Source organism: Humulus lupulus, chromosome 2 (assembly GCF_963169125.1).
Source record: "Humulus lupulus chromosome 2, drHumLupu1.1, whole genome shotgun sequence".
Classification (NCBI taxonomy): domain Eukaryota; kingdom Viridiplantae; phylum Streptophyta; class Magnoliopsida; order Rosales; family Cannabaceae; genus Humulus; species Humulus lupulus.
In genome coordinates, this window is record NC_084794.1 from 10,003,879 (window position 1) to 10,018,720 (window position 14,842).

At 31.9% G+C, this 14,842-nt stretch overlaps 1 protein-coding gene across 1 annotated transcript; it reads right to left on the minus strand.

Annotated features, from left to right (window-relative positions):
• Positions 1 to 10,449: 10,449 nt before the first annotated feature.
• LOC133817238 (protein kinase PVPK-1-like) lies at positions 10,450 to 13,978 on the minus strand. Its single transcript, XM_062249695.1, has 3 exons — positions 13,606 to 13,978; positions 11,761 to 13,037; positions 10,450 to 11,508 (listed from the first exon to the last, which is right to left on the minus strand). The coding sequence occupies exons 2-3, from the start codon at positions 12,909 to 12,911 to the stop codon at positions 10,638 to 10,640; spliced, it is 2,022 nt and encodes a 673-aa protein (XP_062105679.1). The 5' UTR covers positions 12,912 to 13,037; positions 13,606 to 13,978; the 3' UTR covers positions 10,450 to 10,637.
• Between the last annotated feature and the right edge of the window lie 864 nt (positions 13,979 to 14,842).

Sequence of the window (14,842 nt, forward strand, 5' to 3'; positions counted from 1 at the left end):
GTGCCCTAGGTTCGGGTTCATAAGGAGACCCATCCCCTATCTTCAACTCGTTAACGTATCGCTTTTGAGCATTTCTGCCCCCTCCCGCGAGATGAGGCCCTCCCGAGATGGTTATTACATCCTCTCCATCAATCGGCGGGGGCCTGTCTTCTTCCCGAGATCGGGAGTTATTATTTTGTGCCGTTGAAGGCGCGGCTACTCTCTGACTCGCAGTAGTCTGTCCAGTACTCTGGTTTTTGACGTAGTGCCAGAAATAACCTCTCGAGATCAACCCCTCGATCTCGTCCTTCAGCTGTCGACATTCATCAGTGGTGTGTCCGGTGTCTCTATGGAACCGGCAATACTTACTGGAATCCCTTTTGGACTTTTGATTTCTCATTGGGTCCGGACGCCTGAAGGGGACCTGGTTTTCATTAGCCAGGTATATGTTTTCCCGAGACTCGTTGAGTTCGGTGTGTACTTTATATACGGAGAAATACATTTCTCCTTTCTTTTTCTTTCCTCCTTCAGCCTCGGGGTTATTTCCCTCGCTCTTTTTCCTCTTGGAGGGATTCTCCGAGGCAGGCTGTGGAGCTGCTTGGTCAGCCGAGGTTGAGGCGGAGTTAATGTTTATCGTTGTAGTTTCGGTCTGCGAGGTCGCCTTCAGCGTTGACCTCGCCTCCTCTACATTGACAAATCTCTGCGCCCGTCTGTTAAATTTGGTTATTGACCTCACCGGTTTCCATTGCATGTCATCCCAAAGGGCACTTCCGGGTAAAACACCAGCTCGGATAGCCATCAAGTGCCCACTGTCATCCACATCTCGAACTCGGGCGACCTCTAGATTAAATCTTGTCAGATAGCTTTTCAGTGTTTCGCCCGGCTGTTGTCGGACGTTAGTCAAAGTGGATGCCTCTGGTCTGACTCCCATCATAGCTCGGAACTGCTTCTTGAAGTCTCTAGACAACTGATCCCATGAAGTTATCGAGTGCCTCTTGTACTTTTCGAACCAACTCTTAGCAGGTCCGGCCAATGATGTTGGAAACAACATACACCTGAACTCGTAACCCACGTTACTAGCTCTCATAATAGTGTTGAATGTACTCAGGTGACTGCATGGGTCGGTTTTTCCTTCAAACGTTGGGACGTGAGGGATTCGGAACCCTTGAGGAAACTGAGTGTTAGAAATATTGGGAGCAAACGGCTCGAGCTCCTCATCAGAGTCCTCGTATCGACCATTCCCTCGTTCATTCTTTAAAAGCATAAAGGCTTTTTCGAGCTGATCAATCCTTTCTTGGACTGGGTCCTTAGGCGGTGTCTGGAATTGACAGTCATTGATCATGATCCCAGGCTCGCGTCTCCGTGAGGGATCTCTACGCCCATTTAGGTGATTCCTTAGGTCCGGATTTGTCTGATCTCCCTTCCCCCTGCTCTGATTTAGATGATTTCGCAGGTCAGAACGATTCTTGCGACTTCCAGTATTTTTACGACCTCGGTCGCGTTTACTGACGGACCTGGTCTCTCCGGACTCGTCACTGGTGAAACTCATTGATCGGTAAATATGACCTCGAAAGTTGGATTCACAACAAATGGTCTCGTAAGGATTGAAGTATGCTCCAGGATTGTATATCGAGCCTGCAAAGTACGATATATGACCTCGAATATATGAGCTCGAAATGATCTCGATCTCGAAAGGTAGCTCTGAGAACACACTCATCTTCGGGGACGACTTCGGATCGGGGGTCTCGAGCTAGATGTACGTACGATCTCGAAAGACACATGATCTCGGGAGATGCCATTAGCTCGAACAATGACGTGAGACCTGAGATGCTAAAGCCTTAGAGATATGCGATAATCACCTTGAATATTTACAAGTGTTATAAATATGAGATGTAATCCTCATTTATTAATGTAAATCCCCAAGAATCGTGGGATATTATTTGGTCAGTTATGCGTTTCCTGGTCTTCAGGGACGTTTCCTTTTATATCTGATTATAGGCATTTAAAGCCATTTATTTTATTCACAAAAGAGTAACTACCCAAAATATGTGGGATAGTATTCTGCGTCATTCTCTATAAATAGAGAAGCCATGTACCATTGTAAAGGACTGAAATTCTGATCCTTGAGAGAAAACTCTGGAGAATTCATGCTAAAGAGTTTTTCAGAGATAATCTTAAGATTAATAACAGAGACTCGTGGACTAGGCAGATTTAACTGCTGAACCACGTAAAAAACCGTGTGTTTGATTTGTTTGTTTCGTTTAGCCATTGTCATTCATTGTTTTTGTGCTCTTCTTTTATCTTTTCACGAAAAACGGCGTCAACGGTTTGGTGCTTTCATTAAGAGCCTTAAGCATTCATCCCTGAGAGATTCATGGCTACAAACAATCAGAACACCCCTGATGAAAGCTACCCAAGGCGTCCTGGAAAACAACCAATGGAGAACCCGGAGTCTGAGGAGAGAAGTGGGTCCTCCGATTCCCGGGGACCACCGCCTCCACCGAGGGATGAGGATATGTACTACAATCCTGAGCGTTACGTTCCTATTGTAGAACTGGAAAACCGGCAGTTGAAACAGCTGTTTGCAGAAGCCAACAAACGGAATGAGGAGTTGACTAGGATGGCCGCAGAGGCGCAGGTGGCTCAGCCCCCGCCTCTGCGTGAAAACCAAGTCCCTCCTCCAAGGGACGTGCATGTTCCTCCCCGGAGGCCCCGTGGACGACCACGAAAAGATGCTGCCACGAGGAGGCCGACTCAACCTTCGGCACCAGCAGAGCCATCTGCTCCTCCTAGGCCCCAGAGGAGTACCCGAGCTCGGGTCCCGCCTAATCCACCTGTGGAAGTGCCTGCAGGAACTGAGAATAACCGAGCTCCTACCGAGGCTCGGACTCAGGTTCCTGGTAGCGCACCGAACGCGACTGACCCATCTCGGGCAAATTCTGGACCCTCTAGGCCGAGGCAAGGGAGGCAGCCACCGTCGCCTATACGGTTCCCTCCGTCTCCCATAAAATATCCTTCACCTCCCCGCAGAAACGCTCAACCTGCTCAGGATCAGGATCAAGGGCGTACGGGGGATAGACAAGGACACAGGGAGACTTTCCAGGAGCGGAGAGGCGCACAATCTGAGAAAAGTCAAACGTCCCGATCTCGCACTGCGGAAACGAGGCGACATGTGAAGAACCCATCGCGAAATGACCGAAATTCTGATCCTTGAGAGAAAACTCTGGAGAATTCATGCTAAAGAATTTTTCAGAGATAATCTTAAGATTAATAACAGAGACTCGTGGACTAGGCAGATTTAACTGCTGAACCACGTAAAAAACCGTGTGTTTGATTTGTTTGTTTCGTTTGGCCATTGTCATTCATTGTTTTTGTGCTCTTCTTTTATCTGTTGACGAAAAACGGCATCAACATTAGGAAATTTTCTTAGGCTTCAAAAAGAGCTCAATCGGTTGTGCGAGTGGAAAATATTATGTTTGAACTTAATTTTCAGCATTGTAAATTATTCAGAATTTTCTGAAAATTTGCAGGATGCTCTAAATAACTACGATATACACGATCATAAAAAAAGTTGCTCCAAAAATTATTCACGAGTCGAAAATACAAAAGAACCCCACCAGTGGAGCTCTTTTTGAAGCCCCTATCATAGAATTATCGTTAGTTTAAAGATTTTACTTAATTGACGATCTTTGCACAGACAGGAAAAATTATTTGTTGATAAAAAAAATCAAGTTTATAAATAATTAAAATTATTGTCACATATAATTATGCTTTAATCTTAATTTATAGTTTAATTTGTAAAGATAATTATACTCTGTTTTTCAATTATTTGTGCAGTTGAAATATATATATATTTACATTTTTCATCCCGTAAAAGAATTGTTATTCTCCTATAATTTACTATATAAGAGCACTTCCAATGGGTACTCTACTCCATCTTTTAAAATACCTCCATAAAACATATATTTTTCTATTTTACCTATAAGTTTTACATTATACCATACATCAGTTTTCTATATATTTCTCTACATTATTTAAATATTATATCTTTAAACATATTTTATTAATTAAAGTAAAATAAAATAATTGAAAAAGAAAAAAGAAATAATAAATATACACTTAGAGAGAAAATTTATAAAGAAAAATAATCATATTAAAATATTATATAAATAATATGTAAATGTTATGTAAATGTAGATATGAATTAATTGGAGTTTGTGCATAGCTATTATAAATATATGTATAAAGGAGCTGATGAAATATATTTTTGTGAGTTTTAGTTAAATATTATAGAGAAAGTATATTACAAAATACACTATCAAAACATATTTTTTTTATAATTTTCCTAAAACTTTTACATTATACCATACACCAATTTTTCTATTTTTTTCAACATCATTTAAACATTATATTTTAAAAAAAATATTTTAGTCATTTTAAGAAATAAAATAATTAAATATAATAGTATCACACTCATATATATACAAAAGTTTATAAAAAATAATAAAATATTTATAGCTTCATGAATAGTATTTCACTACATATAGAGAAATACTATTCATTTAAGTAAAAAAAAATATAAGTTTACATCATCTATTGGAACACTATTTAACTATTTTTTTCTATATTATAAAAAATTAAACATATTAGCTCCTCCAACAGGAGTGCTCTAATTGCTCCATTAATAGTCTTTAAAAAAAACACCTTTTAAAATACCATCTGACATAATTTTTTATTTTTATTGCTACATCAATTTTTTTTTCTTTATTCTCGGGTGGAGACATAGATAAAGAGCCACTTAAATCATCTAATGAATGTTGTAAATTTTGTGATAAAATTAGCTCAAAAAAAAGTCAAAACTATAATTAGCTCATTTTTTTGCAAGTTTAGCTCAATCAATATAAATAATATTAATCAGTAGCAAAATATTAAATAAAAAAAGTATTGCGTGTCAAATTTAATACAAAACATATTTTGTGTCAAATTCAACATATTTTTTTACAATATTATTAAAATTATAACTTTTTAAAATGTGTTAAAATATTTCACTTTTATAGCACTTTATTGAAAATGCTCAAAGTGTGTTGTATTTTTTTTTCAAAATTAAAAGCATTTTTTTTTCATTTTTCCATATCTATTCAAAATTTTCAACTATACTCTATATATATAGATAAATATATCTTTTATATAATACGTGTCTAGATAACGAAATTTTTTTGTTTTAACAATTTTTTATATTATTAATGTTAATTTTAACGAAATATTCTTATACTTAACAGAATATTTTTATATTTAACTGTAGTTAGTAAATATCACTTAAACTTAAATAAAATAAAATAAATAATTGAAAAAAAATTAAAATGAGATATTTTTTAGATATTTTATAATGATAATTATTTAAAAATAATAAATAATTAAACAAATTAAAATATGATATTTTTAGATATTTTATAATAATAATTATTTAAAAATAATAAATAATTAAATAAATTAAAATAATATATTTTTTAGATATTTTACAATAATAGTTATTTAAAAATAATAAAATCATCTGTTTTATAACTTAAATCAAATTTAAGTAAACTTCAACTCACTTATTAGAATAATATCATATTAAATATATAATATAATCTACTGTCAATTAGCAATACATTATTTTAAAAAAAAACTAGCAAGAAACTTAAATTTAAAATTCACCTATAATATTTAATATTACATTAAACATAAAATATATAATACATAATCTCTTGTTGTCACTCCCAAATTAAAAAATTAAAACAAACATACACTTAAAAAAATTATTTAATTAAATCAGCATTTTTATTTAAAATTTATATGACATTAGTTTGAATTTAATAAAAATAATTAATAAATTCTATAAATAAAACTACAAAAACGTATATTGCACGTTACTTATATCAACTATATATATTATAACCAATACATTTGTTGATTTAATTATATTCCCCGCTTTCTTGATTATAAAAATATAATAAAACTAAACTTTTTTAAGGCACTTGATGATGCTTATTAGATATTTATAGATGAACAAAATTTATGTCTCCTTTTACACGTTGTTTTCATATTAAAACTAATTCAAATACGAAAGTCAATGCTTTTATTTATAAGAATTAATGGTGTAGATATAAAGTAATGTTTAGTCTTTCTCCTCTCTTATTGACATAAAACTGTAGAGCCACGTACCCAATATGCAAGTTGACATATTACACTATTGCAATATATAAATTTTGTATCAATTTTAGTAAAAGAAAAATAGTTAATGTTATATTTAAAATTATACTTCAATGCACAAAATATAGATTAATAAAAAAAAATTAATAAATTATTTAATATTTATTGAAAACATATAAATTTTAATTTTTTTATTATCCAAATTATATATTCCAAAAAATTTGTCATAAAAAATAATATACGATTCGTCATAAATTATCAACTACTAAATTATAGTAATTAATGACAATATAATAAATGAAAAAAATAATATTTATTAATGTGATAAATTTGATTCATGTTATATTTTGTGCTAAATTTAGCACAGCTTTTAGCATTGGCTAAAAATTATTACACTTTTTGGAACATTATTAAACTTATATTATATATAGCATTGCATCAATTTTTTGGCAAGATACTTTTACAACACTAGCATATACAAAGATATTTATACATTTTTTTTATATTGGGGAGGGAGATCTGCTTCTCGTAATACCACTAAACTATAAACTATGACTATCACTACACAAATATATTTATACATTGTTTATATTGATTGATATATTGACTAATTACTTTCTTTTCGTAAGCAACTAGTGCTTCTACATTTCCAACAAAGAAGGAAAAAAATCTTAGATATTTATATTCTAAAAGAAGAAAGAAAGAAGTAACACTTTCTATTTTATAAGACCAATAATGGAGGAGAGTTTTAAAAAATATATAATTCCATGGAGATTTTTTTTTTTTTAAAATAAAGATAAAATCTCATTCTACTATAATTTCATGGAGATTTTTTCTTTAAAAATATATTTACCGTCTTTGAATTTTTATTTTTTTTTAATGATTGGTCTTGGATTTTCAAAAGTACAATTTTTTAAGGATTTTTTATTTAAAAATTATGGTCTTTGTATTGTATTGCTACCAAATATATGCCCACCATATATTAAATCTATACATTACAATCTGCATATATATATATATAGAAAATATAAATAAAATTTAAAAATCAAAAATCAAAAAGTTATTGGGGGAGGACCTCTTGTCATTGGAGACAGATTGAGTCTTAGGTCTGTCAGAGCATCTCTAATAAAGTGTTATAAAAGTAATGTATAATTATTTTTTAACTCATCTTTATAAAATTGAATTATAAAATATAGTCAAATTTGGCACATATTAAAAATTGTGTCAAATTTGATACAAAATATAGCATGAGTCAAATTTGGTCCACAATAAATATCACATTTTTGCGACTCATTATTACAAATGATTAATTTTTTAATCTATCTTTTAATAAAAAAATTAATTATTTTTGTATATTTTCAATAAACATTAATAACTATATTGATTTTTTTTAACAATTATTTTGTGCCAAATTTGGCACGAATCATACACATCATTGAAGATGATGGTCTTCCTGTTTGTGGACCTGGTCATGATGAGGTCCAAATTCATATAACGAACCATGGGCCAGGCCTATTTTCTTATGATTGACCAGGCCTACCCCAGTCTTTCTAAGGCTGTTTGACTTTAGCTTGTATTTCTTAAGCTTGTCTTTTGGGCCATTCCAATTTTGGTCACCTTATACAAAATAAATTTAGAAATTTATCATTTTGTATATATAAATGATTAAATATCATATTTAATCTTTGATCATTGTTTTCTTCTTCTTTATTTTTTATGTTTAATCTCTACTTTTTATTAATTTTCAAATGTATTTTTTTCATAATCATTTTTTCTCATTAAAAAGTTAAAAAAAGCAAAAAAAACTTGGAAATTTCCACACCTTTCTCTTTCTCGTGTATTATCATATTCTCCATTTTCTTTACCATTTCAAATATATTTATTTTCTATTATAACAATTCCGTGCTTGAAGAGGAAAATAAGCTCTCGTTCTCGAAGATTTTTTGATAAAGTTTTTTGCTACTATTTTTTTTTTATTATTGTTTATGTTTCAACTAGTTAATGAATTTTTTTCCTAGTTTTTATTTTTTGTTTCAAACATATTATTGCTAGTTAAGGGTGCTTTGTAAAATAACATTCCTTTTTTCGATAATTATTTGCATAGTGGTCTTTCATACACATTTGATACCCTGTGAAAAATACAACTTTATAAAAAATTATCAAAGTGTCTAATGTGTACAATAAGGTGTCTAAGGTGTCAAATGTGTCAAAATGTTTCTTTAAACAATATATAGGGGTAATTACATCTCCTACGGTAATATAAAAAAAAATTTGTTTTATACGGTACCACCCATAAATTACAAAAATACGGCTCTCCCTACTCATAAATTACAAATATGCGGCTCTCCACACCCACCTGTGTATATATATATATATTTACCTTTGTTTTATTTTTTTTGTCTTAATTTTTAATAAGAATTTAAGCATATCAATTAATATAATAATAAAAATAATAATAATTATAGTTACTAATTTCAATAAAATAAAGTAGATTAATTTATTTTTATTTAAAATAAATATATTTATTAATATTAAAGTTAATATTTATATAATTACTCAAAAAATAAATAAATATTTATACAAATTACAATATGCTGTTAATTAAAATTAATATTAATAACTATATGTTATAATATATAGTTAAAGATAATCACAATATTATTATTCTTTATAAAAATATTATATATATTTTTTAAATCATAACTAGTCAAGTCTCAACACTCAATGTTAAACCAAAATCATAATCTAATCCAAGTTTCAAGTTTTGTTACAAAAATATATTTAAAGTTAAAAAAATTAGTTTTGTAAATCTTTGTAATAATCATGTTAAATAAATTTATAAATATTTATGTAAATGTGAGTTACAAAAATAAATTTTTTAGTTGTGAAATTAGTTTTGTAAATTGTTGTTACAAAAATGTAAAACTTGTTTTTAAAAAAATATTGTATTTCACCACTATATTCAATAAAGTGTTTTATAAATAATGAATATCTTAAATTTATATTTTTAAGTTGTATAGCATAAATACGATGGTTCATGTAACTTTTTGGTACAATATTGTAACAATATGAAAAAGTATAATAATTTTACGTATATTTTGTTTATGATTTCTTAACTATAAAATATTTTCGTAAATATTAGTTACAAAAATATCTTTCTTAGTTGTAAAACTAGACTTGTAAACTATTGTTACAAAAATAAAAAATTTAGTTACGAATTTGTTTGTAAGTTTTATCTACAAAAAAAAAAAAATCTACAATTCTATAACTGATTTTGTAAATATTATTTACAAACACGTAACAGATATTTACAAGTTCGTAACATATATTTACTAGTTTGTAAACGTTGATCACAAGAAATTATATTTTACAGCTTTTATTTATGATTTTGCCACTCCGTATTTACAATTTTGCCATTCCGTGTTTTTATCCAAAAATTCCGTATTTTTGTAATGTACCGTATTTTTCAGATTTTTTTTTACTTTTAGTGCATTTTTGTAGATTTCCCCAATATATATATATCTAAAAAAGAGTCTATTTTTGATATTTTTTATATTAACAATAGAAAAGAGATTTTTCATAAATATGACTTTTATGCTATTATTGTGCAAAAATATGAGTATTATATTTTTCCTATTTTGTATGAGAAAATTTATTAAAGAAAAAACAAAGTATGAGAAACACAATTGCTAACTAACTAAATATGAAAAACTTGATTAAAAGTAAAACTATGGGATAAACTAACTTTTATACAAGGGAAACTAAACCCATAAAATTGAAAATTCTTAAAAAAACCATAGAATAACTTTTTTTTTTTAAAAAGTCATATTTTTGCAAACTTTATTAAAAACCCATATAAAATGTAATTTCCTCATATTTTTCCTTAAAAAAGGGTGGCCAAAATAAGTTCTTTATAGATTATTCTAACCCACTATAAACTCAATAAATCTTTAAATTTTGGTGTTTTTGTGAACTGCGCCTATCAAAGTCATAAATCCTATATACCCTTGAAACCAAGCCCAACGTTCTAGTGTTTTTGTCACTGCCATGAGACCATATAAAATTAGATCGAGTCACTTCCAACTGTATATGAGAGTTTTTCCTCATTTAGAAAAATATGGGATATTTCTGTGAACACCCCATCATAATCCTACCAATATAAAGGCCAAATTATCCGTCGAATTGAATGAATTTCATTAAGTTGGGAGTGTCACATTTTGGTTGCAAGAAGAGATAATAAGCTAACTTAATCAAAGCAATTATTAGAGGTTAAAAAAATAGATAAACAAATTCATTTCTCATTTAGATGCATTTGCATTCCCGCAGTGCTGCTATGGAGCCCAGTCTGAAGGAGCAGTTTACATATATATTATCAAATGAAAAAAAGGCAACACGGATTTTTATCCATTTGCAATGGAAGAACCATTGAAGCACTACATGAAAAGAGAGAAAATCAAGAATATGAATCAAAAGAAATCAATCTCAAAATAATTACCGGAAGGCTTTACATCAACACTCGGATCTTTCCCATTTTGGGGAGTTTTGGGGACTTCATTTCTTTGAACATCCATCGTGTATGGTTTCGGCACATCTGGTGGATTTGTACAGCGGATCAGTGCCCAATTCACACTCTGAAAGAAGGGATGCTGCTTGATTTCTGTTGCACCACGCCTGTAAGCGAGGCGATGCTGTGGCTCTTTCACTAGTAAACCTCTGATCAAGTCCCTTGCGGCAAAGCTCACACTGGGTGACTCTGGAAATCTCAAGGGCTGGCCAACAACATTGAACAAGGTAGCTCGGTTCCCTGCCCCTTTAAATGGAGTTTTCCCAAACAAAAGCTCGTAGAGAAAGATCCCAAAGGTCCACCAATCTACAGCACTGCCATGGCCTTCGCCTTTGATGATCTCTGGTGCCAAGTACTCGTGTGTCCCAACAAAGGACATGGAGCGAGCATTTGTTGGTTCAGCGATGAGCTCAGGGAGCGGGCTCACTTGGTGATGTATTTCGGTCTTTGGTTTTGTCTTCTTATCTTTCTTCAGCTTGCGTGACAAGAAGCGTGGAGCAAAACACGCAGGTTGGATGCAATCTGGCTGCATAACACAAGTTGGCTGGATACATGAAGGCTGAACACAATAACCCGAGCTCTTTGACTCCATGGTCGAGTTTGAAGATTTTACAAGAGTAGGGGATACAGCACACCTTAGAGAGAGGTCAAAATCTGACAGCATAATATGTCCATCTTCTCTGACTAAAACATTTTCTGGTTTAAGGTCTCTGTAAATAATTCCAAGCATATGCAAATACTCCAAGGCAAGGAGAACTTCCGCAACATAAAACCTGAACAAGAATGATACAGATAAATGAAAAAGAGAAGTAAAATTGCCCACATCCAGATCACAAAAGTTTCTACAACAAAAGCTTCCAGCAAAGAATGGATTTACATGGTTTCCTTCATAATTAATCAATTCTTATAGCTATGGCTACATAGACATATTTGAAATAATGGTAAATCCTTTTATAATGGCAGGCAACACAAATTAGAGCTACTTAACAAAGAAGAAAAAAGGGAAGGAAGTGAGAATTCCTAACCTGGCAGCATGCTCAGAAAAGAACTTCCCAGGTTGTTTTTGCCTGAGCGCATGCAGATCTCCACCAGGACAGAACTCCATCACCAAGCAAGAGAACTTTTCTGTGTCAAAATGCGTATACAATGTGGGGAGGAATGGATGATCCAAAGATTGCAAAATCTCTCTTTCTGTCTGAGCCCTTGGAAGCTTCTTCCGGCTTGCCAGAGCTCCTTTATCCATAACTTTCATTGCAAAAAACGTTCTTGTACCACTCAGCTCAGATAAATAAACACTGCCAATATCTCCACATCCAAGTTTCCTCAACAACTTGAAATGATTCAAACCCAGCATCCCATGACGAGATCGGATAGCTTGAATTGCATCCCATCTCGTATCATTTGCCATGTGGGGCTTGAACATGGAGGTGCTCAAACTACTAGTGCTGCTCTCATCACTAACATCACTCCCTGTGCTGCCTCTACAGATGCTGGTCTTCCTGCTTTCATTAAATTCGCAGGAATTCTTCATTTCGCAGCTCTCGCCAATTTTCTCAATACTACTTGTACATTCACTGACTTCTGTGTTGGTGAAACTTTCTTTGGCCTCCGAATACAGAGTGGCTGAATACATGCTACTTTGGGGACTTGAGCAGGAAGTAAGAGCTGGTTGGGGTGTTGGTTGGCAATTCATTTGCCCGACACTTTCTTTACATGGAATCAAACCAAAAGTTTCTGATTCCACCAAACAGCTTGAATCACAATTTTCTGGAGCACCAGTTGGATGCTTTGTGCAAGATTTGCTTTCCACCTTAGAAACATTCTTCTGAGTAGAAGTTGCTGCTGATTTATCAAGAGCCTTATTCGCAGCAGCCCCATATTCAGATTTCCCTTTACTTGAATCATAGTAGTGTTTTACCATATTGGGTGTCTCTTGATGCTTCAAATTGTCATCCACAGCTTTATAGGAATCCTTTTGAATAACCACAGAACCATTTGGGTAGTACATCTGTTTTGTGCCATAGCTCTGAGCTGGTGAATAGTATGTGGATGAAGCCCCACCATCACTAGATAGGCTCGGTGATGGAAGCCGAGAAGGATGACGAGCCCCACTTGTGGTAGGCAGATTGTTGCCTACTGATAACGAATGAACTCCATCAACAAGAACTGAATCCATGGAGCAATTTTCAGGCACCTTGACACAAAATTCCAACTAGGCAAAGTGATTGTAAAGATACAGATGTTGATTGTAATAATATGGTCAAAACCATGATTTTACATAATCTCCCACTTTAATGCCTACCTAATAGTGTAAAAAACAGTAAAAAGTGTTAGAAACTTGGCTCAACGACTAATTTGGTTGCAATAAAGACATTAATTGGATGAATTACAGAATCTGCAGAGACCCATACAGATAATAATCATAAGAACGAATTCACACAACTAACAAATCCCACAAATTAATGGGATAAATAAGCTGAAGACGTAATTCAATACCAGCCTTTAAGAACAATCTAATGTGTCAGAAAAGTCTTAATTATCTCATTAATCTAATGATACCCGTCAAGCAAATGGCGTTGCTTTGACAATTTAAAGCCGCCAAAAGATAAGTTTCTTTAAAACCCAAACACCCAATTGGTCGCCCATAAAATGTACAACAACAAAAAGAATTATTGCATATATAAATTGTTGTTTAAAAGCCAAGAAACTGAAAACTTCCACGCATACAGAGCCCAATACAAGTAACCTGAAACCCAAAATTCGAGTTTGGATTCTTTGCAAACCAAGCCGAACTTTCTCAGCGGGAAAAAACAACATAAAACTACAAAACAAGAAAATAAAGAAGTAAAAATAATTATATATATAGTTACCTTCTAGTGGCAGAGGAAGAAGCACCAAACTTCCATGGCTGACGATATTGGTACAAACGAAAGAACTCAGAAAGTATGGCAGAGAAAGAAAAAAAGTGAAGTAACTTTGGAAGACAGAACGTAAATGAGTCTTTTGGTTCCACTTGGAGAGTTTCAGATCGGATCCAAACAAGAAAGCAAATAAGAAAAATAAGGAAGACTTAAACCACAAAAACAAAAATAATTAAAATTAAAAAAATATCTTTTTTTCTTTAAATAAACAAAAAAAAAAGTTTTTGTGATATTCAGTTATTTCTTTTCGTCGTGTTCTTGTAGGCTTAGAAGAAAGAAATGAGATTGATTGTATGAGAAACCAAAGCCAACTTCACAAGCAAAGCTATGCTATGCTATTAAAAAAAAATGCCGTCTTTAACTTTGGAGTGTTGCCTCTATAAAAGCCCCTTATTCTGGTTTCTTGTTCTTGTTTTTTTTTAAATAAATAAAAAATAGAGTAAAAAATAATGATAATAATAATAACAATAAAAATAAAAAGGTCTTTTTAGTGGATGGACACATAGAGAATGTTATGGGGCACCCCATCTACTTTTTTTTTTTTTTTTAAATAAGAAAACTTTTTTCTATTATTTTCCTTACTTTATAATACCAAAAAAATATCCCATTTCATTATTGTCATTATTATTGTCCTTTTTCATAATTCACATCATAACTGAAAAAAGAAAAAAGAAAAAAAAAATTAAGATTAATTTTTTTTGCCAATATAGCTATACTTAAGTTGTTTGGTACAAACACTAAAAGCAAATAAAGCTGTTTGGTGCAATTTTTTTTTTCTATTAATGTTACATAATTATGACATTGAGTCTTTTTATTTGTATAATAATGACATTGAGTCTAAAAAGGCATTCAAAAAACAAAATTATTTTTATTATACCCAATTATCCATTTCTTACTTTGACAGACAAATGTTTGAAAATGGGATTATTTATATCTTTAGTAGGAAGACCAAAACTAGATTCAAGAATCTATGAAACTAAAGAAAACAATTGTATGTAATTTAGCTTGGATCCCCTACAAACATATTTATGGTAATTGGATAGTCTCGTCAACTCATTTACTCATGTTTTTTATTTTATTTTTTAAATTGGTTACCGGAACCAAAATTCGGGAAAACGACATCTGTAATATATTTTTTGTTTAATTTACTAATTGTTTTCCGCAATAATAAATAAAATATTGATAG

Bases quoted from the DNA above. Each gene is read 5' to 3' on its own strand.
- LOC133817238 (XM_062249695.1), bottom strand. From the start codon at position 12,911: ATGGATTCAGTTCTTGTTGATGGAGTTCATTCGTTATCAGTAGGCAAC. The intron at 11,509-11,760 runs GTTAGGAATTCT...ATTCTTGTTCAG, and splicing joins TTTTCTGAGCATGCTGCCAG to GTTTTATGTTGCGGAAGTTC.